Raw genomic sequence first — 25,150 nt, 5'->3', positions numbered from 1 at the left:
TATACACATATAACCTCTCTAAAAGCAAAATCCCAAATTATAATTGGTTGGCAAGGCTTGAGAAGCAAAATTGGGGGCTGCCCATTGGTGATCTTGGTGTGGACAATCTAGAGGGACAACACTTGGGGTCCTAGGAGCTTCCTAAAGGAGTCAATTGCATCCATAGTGCATCAAAGAGGTTAGTGCCCAAATTCCTCTTTCAAATTAGGGTTTAATTGAATTAATTTATTGATTCACAATCTTGAATGGCAAATGAAGATCCTAATACATATTAAAAGTGTTTTAATATGCAATTGAGCATTGAAATTAATTAGACACATAAGAGATGTGGCATGATGCATGAAACCCTAGAAAAAAAATTTTAAAATTCAATGCTCCAATGCACCAATACCATGCTTCCGCTCCTTCAATTAGTATCAGAGCCACAATATTTGTCATTAGGATTGAATATGAGGTTAATTGTGTGATTGGATCATATTTGGATTGATCTAAAGCTGTTTGGGTGCTCATGCATGGCGGCATGATTGATGATGGTGCTCATGGGTGGCGGCATGTTTGAGATGCACACCCCAATGGTACGATTTGTTTTGGCCTTGGGCTTTAGGCTTCTTTATATAATTGTTGTATATCTTAAGGCACATAATTAGGCCCATACCTAATTAAATTTTTTAATTAGGAATTTTAATCACACAATTAATGTTTGAAAAATGTTTTTAAGGTATTAAATTTGAAAAGAGTTTCTAAATTTAAATTTGTTTGAATGAGATTAAAATCTGAATTTTTTGGTTGAATTATATTTTATTTAATTGTTAAATTTTAATATACATGATGGATGATCATGGACAATAAAAGACCAATGTGATTGGATTTATTTCTTTTATTTTTCTTTGGATTGTAAAATAATTAATTTTATTTTAGTAGCATGTATTATAAATGTTGTAATAATTTGGGTTGTAATTTCATTTATTTGAGGACTTTAAAGTCCATATTCTTGTAAATTTGCCTTGGTATGCAAAGGATTATAATGTAATTGGATTGCAAGAAGATCAGGGAGGTCAAGAGCATTGGTGGGACCAGTGGAAGGAAATCAAGATCAAGTGTTGATTATGTACTCCTTCAGCAACTCTTGTAAAATGAATGAATGAAATACACCTAGGAATGCCCTGATTCAATTCTTGGTGGCTCAGAATTGAATCCCTTAGAAAGTCCATGATCATACCATATTATTTGTTTATCCATATATGCATGAAATGTATGGGAATATATGCAAGTATATGATATATGCAGGCCAATTGGATAATGTGCAAAGTGAGACCATGATATTAATTAAGCCGACCACTAAATCTTTCAAACAAATGATTAAGTTGGAAATGGTATAATTAAAGTAATTATATCATGGGCCCTCCATTGAGGCAATTATTTTAAGAAATTTTAAATACTTGCATGTGATACATTTAATTTAAGACATTTTTCTAAGAATAATTGTTAAGTATGAGATGTTGTAAATATGTAAATAGTTGATGGCCAATAATGGATGTGCCTGAGGACATTAAAATTATTTGCATGTTTACTGGCTCAATGGGATCAACTTAACTAATGCAAGATAAATCAATAATGGATGTGCCTGAGATTTTGAGCATTAGGGGCTAGATAAATGATTGAACCTCACATGAGATGTGATGGGCAAGGAGTTGCTCACTTATAGTTTATTATAATTCCAATAATGGATGTACCTGAGGATGATCAATAAAACTATAAGAATTCAATCACCCACTAGAAATCCATCCAATTAGGATTTCTGTTTCCTACTTTGGAAGTGTAGGATCTGCCAAGTTAGTGGGAGGACCAATTTGATTAAAAGACCATAATCATTTTGGTTAAGTACTTGATACATTTACTAATTAATCTAGTTATTTTCTGCAGTTAATTTTCTAATAATAAGGAGCACACAACAACCACCACCATCCAATATCCTTGCGAGCATACTTGATCACAATAGGTTGACAGGACCTAATCTTTCCGATTGGCTCAGAAATTTAAAACTTATCCTAAACCTAGAACGTATTGGATATGTTCTAGACTCAAAGGTTCCTGGTCCCTTGCCTCTAGAGGCCACTCAAGAGGAACATGACACTTTGGATAAGTGGAAGGAGCATGATATGAGAGCCAAATGTTACATGCTAGCTTCTATGAGTAATGAGTTACAGAAGCAGCATGAAAATATGCAGAATGCAGGTGAGATCCTCCTTCACCTGCAAGAGTTGTATGGCAAGCATAGCAGAAATGCTAGGTATGAGATATCTAGACAGCTATTCCGCATGAGGATGTCTAAGGGACAAAATATAGGAGATCATGTCCACAAGATAATTCGGCTTATTGAGCAGCTGGAACATCTTGACTTTCACATGGATTTCCAACTACAAACGGATTTGATCCTTCAGTCCCTACCTAAGTCATTTGGGAATTTTGTGACAAATTTCCATATGACAAAGCAAGAGTGTACTTTGGCTGGGTTGCTTAACATGCTGATTATTGCCCAAAAGAATATGCCGAGCAATAAAGGAAAATAGGTGGCTTTGATTGCATCTTCTTCTTTTGCTGGAAAGTCCAAAAAGAAAAAGGGCAATAAGAATAAGAAACCTCAAATTCTTGGACCTTCCAAGAAGATAGCCAAATAGAAGGGCAAGACCGAAGCTGACAAAGGCAAGGAAAAGTATTTCCACTGCCAGAAGGATGGGCACTAAAAAGGAACTGTCCAGAGTATCTTGCTTCTCTGAAGGACAAGAAGGATAGACCTTCAGAAGATATGTCTGTGTCTTGTTATTTAGATTCTGATGATACTCATAGTTCATCTATAGCTTGGGTTTTAGATACTGGTGCTAGTTCTCACATTACTTATGATATGCAGGAACTAGCAAGTAGTAGCAGCTTGCAGTCACGAGATATTAGACTCCGGGCTGGCAATGGCTTAACTGTTGAAGCTTTAGCCATAGGATCTAAATCTTTATACATGTATGGATATGTTTTGGATTTAAATAATGTTTTGCATGTACCTGATGCTTTTAAAAACATCATTTCCATATCTAGTTTAACTAGAAATAGTTATGAATTTCATTTCACAAATGATGTTTGCAATATTTATTTTAGAAATAAATATATTGGCTCGGGTTATATGCATGATGGACTTTATCATTTAGATAATAATGTTAAATACAAATCTAATGCAATCAATCTAAATGAATGTAATGCCATGATGAAAATCAACTTAAGTTTAAAATATATTTGGCACTTAAGATTAGGTCATGTTGCAAAAGATAGGATTGCAAAGCTGGAGAAAATGAGAATTTTATCCTCATTGGGTTCTGCACCTACTCCAACTTGTGAATTCTGCCTTCAAGGCAAAATGACTAGATCACCTTTTGTTGGACAAGGGTTAAGAGCTGAAAATATTTTGGAATTGATACATAGTGATGAAATATCTACAGTAATATAGATCCATCTAGTCAACCTACACCTATTGATGAAATATCAAATGGATATAGATCCATCTAGTCAACCTACACCTATTGATGAAATATCTACAGTAATTCCTCACAGATCAATCAGGATATCTCACTCACTAGTGAGATATGATTTTCTTCATGAAGATGAACAAGAGTTGTTTACTCATGAAGAAGTAGATTATGGAGATGATCCTCTTACCTATGAAGAAGCTACATCAGATATTGATTCTTCAAAATGGATTGAAGCTATGAAATTCGAAATTGATTCCATGCATAAGAACCAAATTTGGCACCTTGTTGAGCCACCTGAAGGTATTGTACCTATAGGGAATAAATGGGTTTTCAAGAAGAAAATTGGTTCTGATGGAAAGGTAGAGACCTATAAAGCAAGGCTAGTAGCGAAAGGGTTTCGTAAAAGGCAAGGAATCGACTATGAGGAGACTTTCTCGCCTGTTGCCATGCTTAAATCAATTAGGATTTTATTAGCAATAGCTGCATACTATGATTATGAGATTTGGCAAATGGATGTCAAAATAGCTTTTCTCAATAGAAACATTGATGAAAACATTTTCATAAAACAACCTAGGGGTTTTGAATCCGAAGATGGTTCCAAGCTATGCAAGCTAAAACGATCTATTTATGGGTTGAAACAAGCTTCGAGGAGTTGGAACATCCGTTTTGATGAAGTTATTAAATCATTTGGTTTTATCAAAAATATGAATGAGTCATATTTATATAAGAAGGTTAGTGAGAGTGCTGTCACTTTCCTTGTTTTATATATAGATGACATTTTATTGATAGGTAATGACATAGGTATATTGACAACTATCAAGATATGGTTGTCAAATACATTTTCCATGAAAGACTTAGGGGAGGCAACCTATATTCTTGGAATTTGCATCTATAGAAATAGAGCGAAAAGAATAATTGATTTATCCCAAAGTCTATACTTGGAAAAGGTGTTAAAGAGGTTTAACATACTTGATTCCAAGAGATGATTGTTACCAGTAAGACATGGTATCCACCTTTCTAAAGAGATGTCTCCAAAGACACCAGAAGAAAGAGATAAAATGGCCAGGATTCCATATGCTTCAACTATTGGAAGTTTAATGTATGCAAAGTTGTGCACTAGGCCAGATATCGCATATGTTGTTAGTTTGACTAGCAGGTTCCAATCCAATCCAGGTTTGGAACACTGGATAACTGTCAACAATATCCTTAAGTACTTAAGAAGAACTAAGGATTTTTTTCTTGATTTATGGAGGCGGTGACTTACAATTAGATGGTTATACTGATTTTGATTTTCAATCATATATCGATGATAGAAAGTCTACCTCTGGATTTGTGTTCATTTGTAATGGAGGTGCAGTCAGTTGGAAGAGTTCCAAACAGAGTACGGCTACTGATTTTGCTATAAAGGCTAAGTACATTGCTGCATCAGATGCTACAGAAGAGGCTATTTGGATAAAAAAGTTCGTGACAGAACTTACAGTAGTTCCTTCCATTGAGCCAGTAGTTCCACTCTACTGTGACAACAATGGAGTGGTCATACAGGCTAAGGAACCCGGTCTCACAAGAAATCCAAACACATAGAAAGAAGCTACCACATTATCAGAGAGATAGTTGGGCAAGGCAATGTAGCCATGCAGAAAATAGCATCAGCCGAAAATCCAGCTGATCCATTCAAAAAGCCTATGTCACAAACTCAGTTAGACCGACATCTTGAGAAGATAGGTCTAAGATATTGTAATGAATGGCTCTAGTGCTAGTGGGAGATTGTTAGTAGTATGCCCTAGAGCATATTATTTTGTATGTATCTTGTACATATTTTATTAATAAAAAAGGCTATTTCACTTTTCCGTTTACATAATATATTTATGTGTAATTAAAAATGTCCATTGATATTTTGTTAGAAATTCTATTCTTAAGTTGTTAAGAATATGAGTGATAGTATTTCTAGAACAAAGTATCATAAATTGGTTCACAATCGAGGATACTTCACAAAGGATATGACTAATCCAGAAAGATTGTAATCATGTTTGTTCCCAAGGTATTTAAATGAGATATAAATAAGATGGAGTGGTGACTCTTATGCCACATAACAAACATGCTAGGCACTTATACATGATAAGTATGTAAAACCAATGACGCTTATGACAACCACATAGAGTTTACTCTTGTTAATACATTGTCATAAATCATATCAGTGCATATAATCTTTAGACTTGAGATAACACAGTTATCTTGTATATAGGTGGTTTGAGTTTGATACTGCTTTCATACTTGTACTGTGTATGGGTATATGAGCATGTGTTGGCTCCTACTAGTTATATATGGAGATAGGTGTTGATCAAGATGGAATCCGTTACCCTAAGTAAATGGGGATAAAATCCTATGTTCATTTAATTGTTCTTGATGTTTCAAGTTCCTTACCAGGACAGACAGATTTAGTCAGAAAAGAGTTTCTGATAAGAAAATCTAATTAATCAAGAACTTGAATTAAAAGAGAATATAATGTTCATAGCAAATGGGGCTTGACATTAACCATGACTCCAGCTCGAATTGGGATTTTGTAACGTAGAGATTCTAGTATATGGTAACATATGATTAAAGGTTCATTTAAGGTATTCCTTATTACTGATTGGGTGGCCATGGCATATTATGCTAGGTGTCAACCATGGTCTATGAGATGCCTGAAATGATTTAGAGAAATTATTTACGGTAAGAAAGAGTTCTAATTATATTAAGAGTTAATATCATTTCTCATTGCCAATAAGTAATGAGCCTAGTAAGTCACACATCTACAAAAGCTAATCACCATTTAAAGTGTGATTTAATTGATTAATTAACGAGGTTTGGTTTACAATAAGATTGTAAAGTCCCTAGCATGACTTGAAACCAAATTTAGGTTATTGGATGTATAGTATAAATTAAATTTATATTTAATTTGATTAAATATGAATTTAATTATGAGAAATTAATTAATGGAGATTAATTAATTAATTAATTTATATTTGATATAAATTGATTTAAAGAGGAGAAATTATAACTTTGGGTTGAGAACTCAAATTAAAAAGTAAGGGCAAATTGGTCTTTTCACATGATGACATGTGGAACCATGAGATGGTGGCACATGGCACCATATGATCTTGCCACTTGTCTTCCTATGATGGAAGACCACATGTAATGATTTAAATGGAGCTTGACACTTGGCTTCATAGAATTAAATCAAACAATAACAAGATGGGATCTTGTGATGACATATGGCAAGGGAGTTAGTGAGGGTTTGACCTAAGTATGTAAAGAAAAGTTATAAAGAAAAAATCACCCCTCTCTCTTTTCTCTCAAGTTGGACGGCAACATGGTGTCTCCCTCTCCTCTTCAATTTCTCAATTGATTCAAGGGAAAAACTTTGATTTCCACTTTTAGTGTTTCTAACTCCCAATACATTCATACAACCTTCACAAAGCATAAAGCCTATCTCAAAATTGGTTGACAAGGCTTAATAAGCCAATCTAGGGGCTGCCATTGCAACTTTGGTGTGTGCTTGTGATGGACAAACTAGAGGGACAACATTTGGGATCCAAAGAACATCCTAAGAGTCAAAATTGCATCAATTGTGCATCAAGAGTTTAGTGCCTAAAAATTCCTCTTTTAGTTAGGGTTTATTTGAATTAAATGTTAATTCACAATCTTTAATGGCAAATGAAATTTTAATGCATGCTAAAATGTGTTTTGGTATGCAATTGGGCATTGGAAATTGATTAGGATCATAAGACACTTGGTATGGTGCATGTAACCCTAAAAATAATTTTTGAAATTCAAGGTTCTAATGCCCTTTAATCCATGCTTCCACTCCTTCAGTTCTTTGATTCAATTTTTTGTGTTCTTAATGCATGCTATGTGTTGTTACGCACTTAGTATTGATTTTAGATATTAATTGAAGGACTGAAAGGTGAAGATTAATATTGGAATAATAGGATTTTGAGCTTAGGATTCTTGATCTAGAGATAGGATGAAATCCTATATGGATCTAACAATTAATCAAGGAACAAAATGGGTTTTAATTAATTTAATCGCCATGAAAGTAGGGTTCAAGTTAATTGAAATACAACTTGAGTGCCTTGAGAAAAACTTAAGATAACTTATGATTAATTTCCTTCAAAGTAACAAATTCCCATTTATTGAATGAATTGGATTAGATCTACAATTGATTAAAGTGTGAACCCCTAGTTTTGGAATGTTTTTATTAATTGATATTTAAGTTTAGTTAATTGCTTTAGATTTTGTTTCATTTAATTTAGATTTAATTATTATTTCTCCACAATTCGATCGTCTAAATAATTAAAATTATTATAGTTTGGTATTTAATACGATCCTTGTGGGAATAATATTCTACTCACTACTTTATTACTTATTAACAATCCGCACACTTATGGGATTTTGCACAATAACTACTGTACCCTTTTTGAATTTATACACATGGCCGTCTTATCATATCATATTTATACAGTCAAGGTTTATAATTTAAAATCATCACCTAAGACATCTCTTTTTTCATAATACACCTTATGAAAATGTCATACCAACACTAAGCTCTGTATGAATCATTACCTAAAAGAAATAATCTTAAGTAATTTATAACATAAAAAAAAACTTTACTTTGAACCAGGAATAATATATTTATAATTACTACGTGATGGCCTTACCATTCAATTAACAATATCAAGGAATATTATTTTCAAAAGTGAATTTCATCTTATCTACATTATCGATATACATGTAAACACATCACAATTTAATTAACTTATATATTTAGAATTTACCTTAAAACAACATACAACAATTAAGACAAAATTTCAGAATTAGTCTTAGGATTCTTTAACTATTTTTATCATATTTATCCATTTTGTTAGGTCTTTAGATGAACATAAGATACAACTAAATTTAAATTACTTAAGAACAGGTACATCTAAGGCTTGACATTTTTAGTTTCCATCTAGTTTACCAATCCCTTATCTATCGTATATTTTTTTCATATTAACATCCTTTTAGATTTGTTCGAACTCCTGCAAGCACTCGAATCTAGATGTAGAAATTCTTAGGTCTTAATCGTGTTCAAGTAAATACTAAGCGTTGTAGTCCTTAGCCAACATTCAACCCTTACTCATTTTTATATAGAATTTTACTTTTTCTTTTCTTATCCTTCAACACCTTAGATCATTGTTCACACATTTACACTAACAAACTTATTTATTTCATAGGATTATTACTCACATTTAACTTCACATTAATATCATAGCACTTAATTTTTTATAACTAAATTTAGATTTTACTTCATTTCTTTATAAGGCAAAACTTATCCTACATTAGTAGAGTTCAAGAAAACATAACATATTTTACCTCCTTAATAGTTTCTTCATATTAGGAGTTCATTTTTAAATATTTGATGTGTTATAATCAAAATAAAATAATCATTTTTATGTATAGGTTAGGGTGTAATCAAGCCAAGCCAAGTGAAGTTTTGGCTTATTCAAGCTTGATTTATAAATATATGTTTGTAGCTCAAGCTTGACTCATTTGAAATGAGTTAAATTTGAGTTTGATTTGAGTCAGTTCATTTCAAATTCACTCATTACATTAATGAACCAAGCTCCAGCTTATTTGTATCATGCTTAATAAGCTCATTAAACAAACTCGAGCTCAATAAGTTCAAGTTTGAGCTTGAATTCTATAAGCTAGAGTTTTAATTCTATAAGGTAGATCTCAAATTTTATAACAACTATTTTAAATCACAATTATTTTAAAATACATTACTACATGAGTCTATAGTCATTGATAATACAAAATAACAAGAAAAAAAAACAGTTTATAACACATTACAACTAATTTTAAAATAACAAAAATTACAACAATACCATAATTCAAATAAAAATAAATAGTTCAATAAAATAACAAATTATAGGATTAAATCACTAAAATTATTAGATAGTTCTTACTTATTGCTTGAAATTTGAAGCAATGAGAACAATATAGACTTTTGCGTCTATGCAACTTTCAAGATTTACCACAGAAAAGCATCAATATTAGCAACATCAAAATAAAATATTATAGTAAATTAGCAAAATACAAAATTTAAACAAAAAAGAAAAGTATATCAAATAATACCTGAAATTTGAAGAAATGTTTCAAACCACTAAGGTAGTATGACCTCTTGAGTTCCTCCATATCCTTTCATAATAACAAACAAATTATAAAAGTTAATTGCATGCTACCAAGTCCTATTGAAGACTTAAATATAATATATTATCATATTTGCTTTTCTTTTTCTTTTTGTCTCATAAAAAACTTGTAACCAATCAAATCCATAAGTTAAAACTTTAACAGTATCTAACTTCCATAATATAATATAATAATATATGCTCACCACGATTAAAGATATATAGAATAGAATAATATTAAGTTAAAACAATAATACTCTCATCATGTTAATGATAGTCATATATAGAGGCAGAAAATTAAATAGATCTAACTTTCTAGGTAATTTAAATAGTTTTAACATCTTATTTGCTGCCTTCTCATCCTAAACTCCTAAGAACTACACTTAACAATTTATTGAGATACTTATAGCCTAAGCGAAGGTTATTGTTACTCATAGATACATTTTAATCATTTCAAGGCAACTCTCTCTCTTATAATTAGGGGAAATTCATGAATGAAAGACTAGAAAAATTTAATTTCAAATAGAATAATGACAAATGCAAGCCATCTTCAAAAATTAATAGGAATTCAAACTTTTACATTACTAAAAGGACAAAACAAAAGCAGCAAATATACATTTATTTTTCAGCTAGTCCAAAAATATTGAAAAAGATATGCCTTTCCATGGGTGCAAATTCAAAAGCAAATACACATTTTCAATTAATAGCAATAGGATAGTACTAGAAGTTTTGACAATACACTCATTAGATTTAAACCATTAAGCCAAGAAATAGAGCAGAGAATTCAGAAAAGAAAAGATAATAGACAAAGGCACAAATCACAACATATTCTACCTTTGCTAAAACTTTTTCTTCAAGTTGTTGTTGTTATATTTTAAATAGTAAAGGATGTTGCATTAAATAAGTAGAGCATTATATTTATTATGAAAAATGAATTCTCCCTTTTAAGGTTCTTCTATTGTTGAAGTACTTATGGGTGATAGTGGTAATATTATCTAAAATTTATAAAGGATTCTACTACAGTTTAGATGCAATTTTGAAAATGATAATATTCAAAACCTACATTTTCAAATCATTTTAAAAATAAATATGATAAGATGGTAGGCAACTAAATTATCAAATTTTGGCTATATTTTAAATTAGAAGACCATATCTAATTGTGTGCCCTCAACACACCCAGCTTGAATATGCTCTTATTCCTTAGACAATGCATATAATGACAAACCTAACAAATAGCAGAAGAAATTTGTGGTCTTGTGCGGTGAGACATTTTGATATCCCACATTTAAAAAAAAAAAAAAATTCTCTACTTCATATATGTTTGAATCAAATTAATAAGTAGAGATTATTTTAAAGAGAAATTGTGGATTCAATATTTTGAATAGATTTGAAAAATAAATATTGGTATTGTAATAAACCACCATTTAAACCCACAAAATTGAGCACCACCAAAAATGCACTAACCAAACCAAAGATATAATCAACACATACATTTACCTAAATGAAGTGCTAGATAAGCACAAAAGAGAGAGAGAGAGAGAGAGAGAGAGAGAGAGAGAGAGAGAGAGAGAGAGAGAGAGAGAGACTAATAATAGTTAAAAGTTTAGGATATCAGAAGAGGAAGAGAAACTAATAATAACAGACAGCTCAATATTGAACTTAAATTATTTATAGGTCTTTAAACTACGTTGTTTTGAATGAAACTAAGTAGTTTTGTAATTGTGATATGGATTTTATTTAATTAACAATTACTATTATAACTTTTTATTTTATTTTGATTGATTTTATTATAATAACATGTAAAGTAATTTTTATATTATTAAATAATTTATATAGTTAATATATTAATTTATTAATTACAACTCGATTATATTATATTATACATACATACATACACCAATTAATAAAAAAAAACTACAAAAAAACATAGCAAATGGCTTCCTTCTATCCTCCTCCCCCCACACCAAACCCACCCTGTACTGCCCATCATAACTGTGTATCTGTTACCATTCCTTAACTAGATCTCACAAACACTAAACCGTCTATTCCATAAAGCCATCACTCTCATCCTTTTACCACATCACCCAATCTTCACCAATCCAACACCAATACTCGAAATCTATCCTCTATTTATTTTGAAAATTTTCCAAACAATTGAAATGCTAAATCCCTTTGGACAGTGTTTTATAAGTTTGGTAATATTGTGGAGATATACATATTGAGCAAGTTGAATCGTAGGGGAAGGCGTTATGGTTTTATATGTGTTCCTTCCATGATACAACTTGAAGATGTTCTAAAATCCATTAATAACATATGGACCAAAAGTTTCAAGCTACGTGTTTTCCTCTCTACGTTCACCAAGAGTCATTTCGGGAATTGCGAAAGCCATAATTATCATCTCCTCAACCTTCGGGTATTGGAATAAGCACTAGTAAAAAACAAGTGACCAGAGCCAAAAGAAGTGGATTTGACATATGCCCTAAGCAACCTCTACTCATAAAATATGCAAATTCCTATTTGTTTTTAGGTTGTTTCTTAGCTTCTAAGGATGTTCTTGGTGAAAATTTGGAATGGCTGCAAAGGTCGGCCATTGCAACTGTAAGAGATGTACATTCCCTCTCTAATATTCAAACTAACATGATAGCAGAAGGCATTCTATCAATAAAAGTTTCTCCCTTGGGTGGGGACATGGCATTGGTTATATTTGATTCAACTGAACATATGCATGGTTTCTTAGGAAATAGTTCAGACTGGCTCAATCAATGGTTCTCTAATACCCATCCATGGTCAGATTACTTCATTCTAAGGAAATGTTTTGTATGGCTCAGGCTCTATGGAATGCCATTGAGTGTTTGGACAATCGACTTCCACTTTTCGATTTGTAACAAATGCGAAGCTTTCATTTCTCTAGATAACACCACACAATCTAAAGCTTGTTTTAATTCAGTTGCAATGCTTATATGCACTGATTTTCCTTGTAGTGTTAATAAAATTATTAAGGTGGATATTAATGATACTCAATACAACATCTTAACCTTAGAAGAGTAGTTTAATGGGCTATTATGTGCAACAGGTTTCCTTCGCTACCATGCTCGATCAAAGTAGAAAGAGCAAAATGAGGAAGATATTGATGACATGGATAGTGTTTCTTCAAGTGATAGTGTGTACAACGGGTTGGCCAAAACATTTGAGACACCTCTGCCGCTATGTGGCTCTTTTTGTTCCAGCGAAAATAACCATGCATTTGACAACACTCTTAACATGCATGGCTTTTTTATTGAGCCTTTCGATCTACTTAATAGTGGTACACTTGCTGCACTCTGTGAAAGTATTGCTACTGAGAGTGCATTAATTGATGTAATCATGACTGCCCTAGGAGCAGCTGCATGCATGGGTATCAAAAATGATATCACCCTTTATGCTAAGGAACCTGCGAACTCTAACTCTATTCCTTCTCCAATTAATTTGGAGGCTTTTGAATTTAATTATGCCTCACCTAGCCCTCTCATTGAACCCTTCGGCACTAAGCCTTATCAATCCAATGAATCAAACCTCAATCCCATCTTCTCATCTAGCCTAAACCCATGGGCTATTGTCCCTTTAAATGCCTTTAATCTGGCCCAGTCTTTTATTTCTTATCTCCCAAAATGCCTTAAACTTTCAAGACTTTTAAAGTAGAGATGTAGGAGAAGCAGGAAGAGTAAACTTATTTCTGTTATTCTTGAGATGAATCCAAAAATAGGCAGAAGAGGGAAACATAAGAAACCTAATGGGATGCAAATTAAGTGGGAAAAAACCCATTATTGAGGAGTCAAATAGGGACAAGTTGGTGGAACCGATAGATATTGGGATCAGTAGAATGAACTCTTTGCATATAAAATCTCCACTGAGGGATGGGAATTCATTCTCAAAGCTTGACTCTAAAGAAGAAGCCATACAAACTGTTATCCTAGGGAAAAAAACTAGGCCTTGTATTCTCTGAACCAAATGAAGCTATAATGGATTTTATAGTAAATCAAATCAAATTAGACCTAGATCTGTTCAATAAGGGAAAGTGTTAAATTTTCCTTTTTTTTTTCCTGTGGATTATTGTGGTTTTGCTCTACCAATTACTGCGACTCCATTTTTCTCCAAATATTAGCACTAATTCTCACTATTTGGGTAAGATGGAGGTCAGGGTTCATCAGTTTTACTAGGATATCCATCAATTCTTCTTTGCTGTAACCATGTAATTATGGTTTTTGTTATTTTTTGTGGCTTGATATTTTAGATATGTTTTCATGGGCCCAAATTGTGACCCAACCCGAAAGTTTCAAGCTGTGACCCGAAAGTTTCACGCTGTGATCCGATTGGGATAAAAAGTGAGATCTGTGGTGGTAGCGAAGGGCACGGGCCAATAAGTCTGGGCCCGAAGCCCACCACTGATCTTCTTGGGGGTGTGGGGGTAATGCCCCTACGGTATGGACCAGTATAAATATTGTAATATTCTACCCTTTGCGGTAGAGTTGTGAGATATTTGAGAAACACACTTGGGTTAGGGTTTGAGAGTTCTGATTGATCAAAGTATAACTTTTTTCTCTTCTCTTGCCCATAGACGTAGACCTTACGGTTGAACCACGTTAAATCATGTGTTATTCTTCTTCTCTTTTTAATACTGTGTGATTGTGCAATTTGTGTGTGTGTCTTAGATTTGTGTGCTTGTTATAACAATTTTTATAGTATCCGAAATGCACAAGGGAAGTATTTTGTTCTCTAAAATTGATCTTTGAAAATTAGTTATTATAGTGCTTTTGTGGGTTTCTTTTAATTTTTGAATACACAGCTCCATAATGCGCAGGGGATGAGAATTCAGTTTATTATTTGGCCCGTGAGTTTTGGCTTTCGAAAATGCTTCCTTGACTGATAATTGGAAGCAGGTATATTCAGCTGATAATCTTTACTTTGCTTATGTGTGGGAAAGCCCTTTGCTTTGATTTGTTCCCATATGGAATTTTTGAGTGCTTTGGCATTGGTTTTCAATTATGCTTGCAATGGCTCCATAGTTATTCATCTTTAGTTTGATTTGGGCCAATTTGTTGTGTTGTTGCTTTGTTAAATTTATTGGCTATTAAGAGAGTGTTAGTTTTATTTTTGTTGGGTCTGCCATGGTTGGTTTGTTATGGATGCAAGTGACAAAGTTCCTTATCTTTTGTTGTCAGTTTCGAGAGGTGGAATTTTCTCTAGATATCCAGGACATGTTTTGGTTGTAATTTATTCTCAACGTTGCAGCTTGGGTGGTTATTGGCATTTTCTATTCTTAAGGTTGCATCATCCACCTTCTATTTGTTGCTTAGTTTGAATGAAGCTGGGCAGTCACTTAACTTGAGATGCTGGGAAGTCATTCAACTCGATAGAGTGCGGTATCTCCTTTTGGCTTTTTATTTCTATGCAGGATTAGCAAATTCTCTTCTTGGTCATTTTTTGGTTTTGGTTTTTTTTCGTGTCTTTTAGAGGTTACTGCGTCATCATTTTTTCTACTTTTTGTTTTGTAAACTTTATGGATCCTGATGTCCCTATTCACCTTTGTTTTCATTTTCTTCTTTTAATAAAATTTATTAGTTTATAAAAAAAACATATATATATATATATATATATATATATATATATATATATATATATATATATATATATATATATATATATATATATATATATATAAACGCATTTAATATCTAATTCCATAACTCTTTACTACAGAATACATGTTAATATAAATATAATCAACTCAATTACACACACACATAATCTGATTTCATTAACTCAATAGTATTATGGTTCATATTTAAACTCATGAACAATATAATTTTAAAAAATAAGTGAACAATATTAAGTAAGAAAGCCTAATTGTAAACTTTAACTTTAACCTCTTAAAGATACATGGTTCAAATAAGGAGAGAAAGATAAGAAGAGCTTTAAAAGTTCATCAGAGAGAGATATTTTAAAAGGTTTAAGAGAGAGTGTGCACTTAAAGAAACAGAGACTGGAAGAGGGATAAAAAGTAATAATAATAGATGAACAAAATACTTAGTGTTAAAATAAAAATATAATATTTAATAATATATTATTTTATATTGAGAGCATATATTTAGTTTATATATGATAAACTAATTTTATTTCTCATATAGAAATTAATTTAATTTTTATAAAAAAAATTTTATTTAAATTACAAATAACTAAAATTTATAAATTATATATTAATTATATCATTTTTTAAAATAATATATTACTTTTCAAATAATATAAATAAAAATAAATATATTTACAACATTACAAATTAGAATAATAAATATAAATATTCTTATATATAAGCTTGAAATCGAACCTACTCACGAGCTTATTTATGAGTCAGTTTAATGAGTCAGACCAAATGATTATTCAATGAGCTAACTCATGAGTCTATTTAACCAGAGAGCTCATAAGCTTGTTCAATGAGCTAACTCACGAGTTTATAAGCAAGTCGAGCTTGAATAGAATATTATTAGTCTCAAGCTTGTCTAATAAATGAGTCTCGAGTAGCTTGCGAGCTACTTGGTTTATTTACATCACTAGATAAAGGTATTTTATCTTTAAAATTGATGATAATACATTTTCATTATAAAATTTATTAAAATATTTTTAGATATTTTAATTTTTTGTGATTATTATTTAATATAATATTCACATTTATTAAAAATTTCTTCAACTTTTTTAGCACTAAATTTTTTTTTTCATGGATTTGTTTAAAAATTATCGTTTGGTTGTGAAAAAAATATGCAACAATATGTATTTCACAAAATTAATTATATGCAACAATTTATGAATTTCACAAAAAATCACATTTAATTAAAATTCATATTTTTTTACAATAAAATATTATTATGATGAGTAAAACCATATAACAATATAAACGATTAAAATAATTTAATCACCTTTTACGCATGGCGCCGTAAGGGCATTCATAAAAGAACATAAATTTAATATTTAAATAAAAATCTTTGAGCCATAAGCAACTAAAAATTTTATCAAGAGAGAGAGAGAGAGAGGAAAAAGAGAGCTAAAGCCGTTTATAACATTATTTTTGCATCAACATTTACTTCATTATCTTTTAATATAAGCTTTTTCTTAAATTTGTTTTTCTCATGTCTTCTAAATTTATAAAAGAAGAAACACTACAAATAGCAAAGCTCAAATTTAAATTTGAGTTTGTGATATAAATGATATACTTTTAATTATTAAATTAAATTATGATTTATTGTGCATTCAATGTGAATTATGATGGTGAAACTAGAATATTCTGAAAATTTAATTTTTTTAAATTTAAATGGATAACTCAAGTAAATAAAGATTTTAATATGTAAGATTTTTTTTTTCATATTATATTTAATTATTTTGATTTCATACATAAATGCTAAGCACCATGATTGTGAAACTTGAACCGCCTGGTTGATTTAATCACAAAATTCAAGAATTGAACTTGTGTCTGTTCAAATTACTTACAAAAATAGAAAATTGTACAATCTTGTTAAAACTCAGAAAACTCATTCAAAGTGGGTTGGTCCGATTGCGGGTTACACGAGTGAAGAGGCTCTCAAACCTTTTTTTTAATAAAATGATATTGTTTTGTACTCATGAAAGTCATTAGCTAGTGATACATAATAACCTCTGCATGATAAATAAATAAATAAATATATATATATATATATATATATATATATATATATATATATATATATATATATAAAAGATAATATATTAAAATTAATTTATAAAAAAAAATTAATTATAGACCATAAATTTAATATTTATTAGATAATTTATAATATAAAATTAATATTTTATTAAACAGTATACCTGATGACAACGTCTATTTTAGTCTGCCGTTCGAGTTTAAAAACCATTGGCTTCCTTCTCGATTCTCATTCTCTCTTCCCTTTCTCCCAATTTTAGTAACGAAACTTTACAGGCCTTGTGCAACAAAACAAAATAAATTCCACTCTCTCCAATGACTTCTCTGGTAAAAGTCTCCGACGTGCCACTGACTCCCTCCGGCCAGCTGTTTCTCCAGCCGGAGATGAACACCATTATCAACTGCGCAGTCGGGGGCAAAAACGACATGGACACGGAAGCTATAAAATCCGCCTTAAAGAACTCCATCATGACGAAGCACCCGAGATTTAGCAGTCTCCTTGTACACGACAAGAACGGAATGGAGCATTGGAGAAGAACAGAGGTCGACGTCAACAAACACATCATATATGCTGAGATCCCTAAGGTCAACGGCACAGCAGACAACAACGCCGGCATTGATGCCGAGAAAATGGTGAACGATTATATAGCAGATTTATCAGTAAGTAGCCCGCTTAGCTTGGACAAGCCTTTGTGGGAAATTCATATATTACCGGAGCCGCGGTGCGCTGTTTTCAGGTGTCATCACGCACTTGGGGATGGGATCGAACTGATGTCGATGTTCCTCGGAAGTTGCAGGAAGTTGGAGGATCCAGAGGCTGTGCCCACCTTGGATAGTGGTCGTATCCGCAGGAATTGGAGGGGAAGCGGAGGGAAATTGAAGGGTCGTAGAGGTCTTTTGATGTGGTTCTTGAAGATGGTTTTGTATGCCTTGAATTTTTTGATGGGGTTCTTGAAGGTGGTTTTTTATACTTTGCTTTTCTACGTGGAGTTTGTGTTGAGGTGCTTCTGGGTTGGTGACTCGAAGACAGTTATCTCCGGCGGTGATGGGGTGGAGCTATGGCCGAGGAAAGTGGCTACTGCCCATTTCTTGATTGAGGACATGAAAATGGTGAAAAAGGCTGTTGCTAATGCGGTAAAGTTTGTGCCACTGTCTTTATCCCTTCTCCTTTTTCTTCTTTCTTTTTCTAAACACTACAAGTTCATTTTTAATATTCAATTATTTAGAAAGATATATTTAAGATTTTCAAAGTAAATATTTTAACCTTTATTTAAATTAAATATTTATTTATAAGTTCCCCAATCTAAAATGTCTTTAATATAGAGTATGAACTAGCTGAAACTTAATTTGGCTCAATTTATTTGCAATTATATTCTTTAATTTTTTGCTAATTTTTAACAAATGTGCCTCTATTTTTTATTTATAATTTTTTTTACAGACTTCAGTTCAATATGATTCTAAGAATTAGAATTGAAACCAAATATTTGATTTTTATTTTTATTTTTATTAAGAACCAAACTTTGGTACAATTCTAGTTCTATTTTTTATTTTATTTTGATTTTTTTTATTCAAATTTCAACTTATAACATTTAAAATTACAACATTCCTATATTCATTTTAAAATAGTAAAAACAATATTAAATTTTTAATATCACAACAACATATAAATATATGTAATTTTATTAAAAATATAAAATACATGTAATTTAACAACCAAATATGATAATTAATTTGATATTTATCTAAAAAAATAAAAGTAAAACTTCTTCAGGCTAAGCTCATTTCTTGCCAAATAAATGAGTAGTTTATTTTTCTTATTATTTTTTTTAAGATAGGAGATTCATTAATAATAAGAGTTAAGTATGAAGTCCAACATTTCACAAAAGGTCCAAATACAAAGTTTAGATCACAAGCTAAACAAAAATAACAAGAAACTCAAAACCATAAAGCCCAACCTATCACAACCTTAGGGCTAACACAAAGAAGTTGGGGAGGAATAGTAGCGTCGCCTAGCTTCTTTCACCGTCTGGAAGAGTGAAAAACTTTCCGATCAAAAAGAAAAACCAGCAAATTTCCAAAGGCTATCACCACCCATAAGTACTATCTTCCAGAAAGAATAGTACTAAGGCCTCAAAACAACAAATATAGATACAAGCTTAATGATTTGTAAGAAAAGCCGATAGATAGAGCTTAACAGTGACTTTGCCTTCAGTGGTCGGGCAGCCTTCGGAAGCATGTCGGCTATATGACCCTATGATATCTATCGTCACACATCTTAAGGCACTCTCCTTGTAGAGCTAACTCAGAGAAACAACCAAGCTAAACACACTTAGGCTCTGGCCGACGCAGAGCAACAATCACAGGGAGCAGACCATAACAACTTGTAGCCCCAGAAAACCTAAGGAAGCCACTTGCATGCAACTTACTGTTGGAACTACAATTAGAAAAATTATTTTTTTTTAAATATATTAATTAAAGAGTATTAAAAAATAATTTAAAATTAAATTTAATAAATTTTAATTATAAAAATATTAAAATAATAAAATAATTTTTTTAAATTATTTTTTATAATATTTAAAATAATATTTTTATTAAAAAATAATTTAAATCCCCCAAACTTAATGCCAAATAAAATGTAAAAATTGAAACACAAGAAAAATAGAATCCATAGCAGCCACAAGAGGCCCTCTTCCATTAATCGCTAGACAATCCAGCCTAGCGGTTGGAGAGGAAAACCACATATTGGGTTAGGGGAAAGATAAGTCTTCCTATAATCTTGGCTACCGCCCATCCATATATATAAAACCAAACACCATAAAATCGACGGTTGAGAATTTAAAAGGCAAAATGACTCTAATTAGTTCTTTAATTAGATTAGTTATTTTAATAAAAAAGGGTCCATACTAAGATTTAAATGGAATTTAACCTAGCATATTAATTAACAATACCAAAATTAAAGCTTATCAAATTTCTCTAATTATGTTTTGCTTGAAATTAATTAGATGAGTAGTAGAACAAAATTAAAATTATGGGATATACACACAATTTGAAGTCATGTTATCAAAATTTAGTTAAGTGATAAATTCAATCGTTAACCCTGGTTAATTTTATGTGTTGATGCAGACCATTAATGATGTTCTTTTGGGAATGATATCAGCTGGATTTTCAAGGTACTTGGATCATCGATCGCCAAATTGTAAGTCATATATTTTTAACACCCTTTGATTAATTTATATTATACTTTTGAATTATAATAAAATATTCCCTAACTTAACTTGGGTTCAATATCTTTGTTAGCTTTGAAGAAGAATCAGCGACTCACAGGAGTAGCCATGGTTAATTTAAAAGAGCCGATAACATTGCAGGTAATTAGTTAAAATATAAAATTTTGAAATAACAAAAAATAGTTAAATGCTTAATTTTGAGGATCAAAAGTTGTAAAAAAATGTGAAAACATTTTAATGACCTTCTTTAATCAATGTGAAAACACTGTGAGTTAGGGAGAGTAACATATACCACAATGATATTCACCCCATTAGTTTTCATTTGCAGCCAACCACCACCATCTTCCCTCCTCATTACAATGAACTACTTTTAGTTAGGGAGAGTGCCACTCACTGTTGAACTCTCCACGTCCAAACGACTAAATAGTATCAACTTTACCTCTTAACTCTATCAATTTGTTGGTGTGAATTGAAACTTATTTCAATTACATTATATTTATTTTTCTTTTCAATTACATCTAGAATTGGATAAAAATGCCTGACTTGATTATTCAGGATATGGATCTGAACAAAATGATAGAAAGCACTCCAAGGTCTCGTAAGGGCAACAAATTTGGGATTATTCTCATACCCATTTTTTATAATAAAGGTATCGCACCTCTGCAGTATGTGAAGATAGCTAAGAGAACAGTTGACAGGAAGAAACAGTCCTTGGAGGCTTTTATCTCATATGGAATTTCAAATTTATCAAACTACTTGTTCGGATCTAAGGTGAAACAACATATACAGAAATTTAACTTTCAAGTTTATTAATCATGATTTGCATACATTCTGATGGATAATATTTCTGCTGGTGGATTTGTAGTTTGTTTCCTATTTCATGTACAGGATTCTTTGTCATAGTAGCTTTACCATCTCCAATATGGCTGGACCAAAAGATCAGGTTACTTTAGCAGGCAATCCTATAACATATATAAAGGCTAACATCACTGGCGTGCCCCAAGTATGCCCTCTAAACTCTAAAATTTCTTATATATATATATATATATATTTTAATCCAATGGCTAATATATAGTAATAGTCTCTTCAGTTTTCACATTTTTTTTAATTAAATTACACACCTTTTTTCATTTAATTATTTTGGTTTATAAATTAATAGTTTTGTTTTGTTTGATCTTAATGACTGATTGTGTGGTTAGAAATTAAATCAACATCTAACTTTTAAGTTTTTAGTGGCTAATTTTGAGTATTTAGTAATCATAACTTTTAAATTAATTTTTAAAAATAAAAAATTTAAAATTATAATTGTATCACTAAATATTGAGAGCCTGTTTACTTGTGAAAATTAATTTTTTTCACTTTTTATTTTTGAAAAAAAAATTATTTTTTATGAAAAATAAAATGAATTTTTAATTTAAAAAATGAAAATTTATTATAATTAAAAAATAAATCATTTAAAATATATTTGAAAACTTACTCTAATTTTAAAATTTTTTAATATGTATTATTCATTTATTTTATAATAATATGATTTTTTAATCATTATAAATAAATAATTATTTAATTTTAATTATCAAAAAGTTATGTATAATTTTGATTATGAAAAAGTTATTGTTTTTTATTTGGAAAACAATAAAAAAACAATTTAAAATTATTTTCCAAATTTTAATTAAATTTTAAAAAATTAATTTTCTAATTCTCTATATAAAAAACTGACATGCTTAATACAAAACTTTGTTTTCCAACCTTCTTATAACATTTTTTAAAATATTATCTCATTTTTTCACAATTTATAACAGACCCTAAAATTTTCAGTTGTCAGCTTTTTAACTCCCCAATTGCTAATACTAATAGTCGAAATTTAATTATTGACTGTTGACTATCAATAACTAATTGTAACTGATAAATTAAATAGAAGACCCGCAATCATATTCATCAATATTGACATACATCCATAAAATTGGTAACTTTTTATTCACACTAATAAATTAAAAACATAAAATAATTAGTAAAAAAAGTATTACATCTTTTGAAAATAAAATATGGTAACTGTTGATGATATTTCCAATTTTACTAAGAGTTGTTGGTTGGTGATACATATAGGCAGTGGCAATGCACATGGTGAGCTATGCAGGGAAAGCTGACATGCAACTTGTAGTGGCCAAAGACATCATCCCTGACCCTCAATTTCTTGCTAAATGCTTAGAAGATTCCTTGCTTGAAATGAAGGAAGCTGCTATTGCTACCATGAAAAAAAAAGGGAAAAAAATGTTATCATAAAGATACAAGAAAGAAAAAATTGGTTGGCCATTGTCTGGCAAGTTAATTACCTTTATATGCATCGACTTTTTGGCGAAAGTAATAAAATAAAAGATAATTGCATTAAGAGGTATAACATTTGGTAAATTATCATATATTTCCAGTGTAAATGTACCCTCACTCACAAAAATATAAGTCTTATATTCTTAAATTTAATGAATAAATATTTTTTTGTAAGTGATGAGTGCACTGTATAATTTGCCATCACCTTTAAGCCAAAAGGTGACTCGCTTGAAAATATATAAATAAGGCCGAATTTCTCTTATATGTTTAGAGGAAAAAAAATGTAATAAAATTGATGGAGGGATGTTGCGTATTGAACCTAAAAAGGAGGTTTCTTTTGAGTGTTCATTGCGTGTACAAGTGTGTGCAAGTTGGTGCAATTTCTTGCTTAGCCCTTAGTCTTTAGAACTCTCATTCAATAAATTGGTAGAGAATTTATTGTTTCTACAAACAAGACACACATCTAAACTGTGAAATCTTTAATATAGTTAATGATTTCATGTGATTATATTAGAGACTAGTAATACAAATTGGTGATTCTAGAGTTTATGCATGGTTATGGTTTAAAAACCATGAGTTTTAATTTTTCTTCAACCTTATTGTTGTTGTGAAAACAATTTGCCTAGTTAACAGTTTGGAAATTGTTGGCAAGCTAATGCTCTCTCTAATTTCTAAATTAGATGAAATGAGAACTGTTTGCATTAAATGCAGATTTGCCATGAATGCTCTATTTAACTCAAAATCAATGTTAACTGAAATTAATGAAATTATATGCAGAATGAAACTGAAATTTAATTATTGAAAAGAAAATATAAGGCTAGAAATTATAATAGAGTGTTAAAAAATACTAATAAGGTTTTGGAATTTAAAATAACATAATAATTGAAAGGATAAATTGATTGGCTTGAGTTGTATTATTGATGTTGATTGGTTGTGAAGGCTCTGAATCTTCCACTTTCCCACTTTTCACGTTCTATATGTGGCAAAGATTATGTTTTCTTGTCTCTGCTCCATAACTTTCCACTTCATTTTAACCACATCTATCTTATCTCTTGAATAACTACCCATTCATTATTTTATTACCAAAGCCTCTTAATTTAATCAATAAAATAGACTTTAATCGAAAAATAAATTATTGGACTAAATTAATTTAGTGGCCCTAAAAATTAAATTTTTTTTTATTATGAACACTAATAGATTTCATACAAGAAAACTTTATGTTCAGTTGGTATGCCAATGAGAAAATCATTACATTTCACAGGAAATGAAAATATTAAACTTGACATATATTAACGTTGCTTTAACGACCCAAATTTGAATTGTTACCAATACTAGAGTACAATGAGGCATAAGGATATTAGAATCAGTAGCAAGTCTAACACTGACCTTTCCTTCATCTTGTTATCACATATCTTTATAAATATTTGGGAAGGACCCATTGATATACTGATCATAAGGTATTATTTCATTTATATTCTTCTAATTTACTAATAGATTGCACTTCTATTTCATGGAGCTCATTTCATAGGGCCTAGGTAAAGCCATTCATCATAATCAATCATATTCTTTCATTTGAAGACGAATCTGCGTAAATGAGGACTTTTATTTCCTAATATCTTCATAATTATTTTGAAAAATATATACTATCTCATAAAGAGACAAAAGCTCTATAAAGTATTTTCATTACAAAATGTATATTAGCAAGCATATATAGTGCCAAAATAATATATATATATATATATATATATATATATATATATATATATATATATATATATATATATATATACATGTCTCAAAATAGCTCCACAAAATGGTATAAGATATACAAACTTGATTATATCATACCTTAGAGCTTATCTATCCAAAATTTGTTGATTGCTTCCCTTACTCACGTCCCTGAAAGAAATAGACAGAAGAACAGAAGTGAGCACATAAACCCAGTTAATAGAGAATTACATAGGGAAATAAAATGTTTTATTTGAATACAATTTAAGCATATGCTTGCATCATTCAAATGAATGTTTCAATAATACAAACAATTCACAACAAGGCAGTTATATCACCAAAGGTTCCCCCTTCCCTTTTACTTGATAATTCCAATATGCCTAGCCCATTATAGGAGTTCCTTATTACTTCCTCTTAATATTCATTTCATACAAGCATATGCCGAAG

At 30.7% G+C, this 25,150-nt stretch overlaps 1 protein-coding gene across 1 annotated transcript; it reads left to right on the top strand.

Annotated features, from left to right (window-relative positions):
- The first annotated feature begins 17,613 nt into the window (after positions 1 to 17,613).
- Positions 17,614 to 23,039, top strand: LOC110662224 (wax ester synthase/diacylglycerol acyltransferase 11). Its single transcript, XM_021821139.2, has 6 exons — positions 17,614 to 18,563; positions 20,553 to 20,625; positions 20,727 to 20,794; positions 21,209 to 21,424; positions 21,519 to 21,656; positions 22,757 to 23,039. Exons 1-6 carry the CDS (start codon positions 17,745 to 17,747, stop codon positions 22,931 to 22,933), a joined length of 1,491 nt encoding a protein of 496 aa, XP_021676831.2. The 5' UTR covers positions 17,614 to 17,744; the 3' UTR covers positions 22,934 to 23,039.
- Positions 23,040 to 25,150: the final 2,111 nt, after the last annotated feature.

The sequence above is a fragment of the Hevea brasiliensis genome, chromosome 8 (genome assembly GCF_030052815.1).
Source record: "Hevea brasiliensis isolate MT/VB/25A 57/8 chromosome 8, ASM3005281v1, whole genome shotgun sequence".
Classification (NCBI taxonomy): domain Eukaryota; kingdom Viridiplantae; phylum Streptophyta; class Magnoliopsida; order Malpighiales; family Euphorbiaceae; genus Hevea; species Hevea brasiliensis.
The sequence above is the reverse complement of the archived record's forward strand: the minus strand, read 5'-3'. Positions and strand labels throughout refer to the sequence as shown.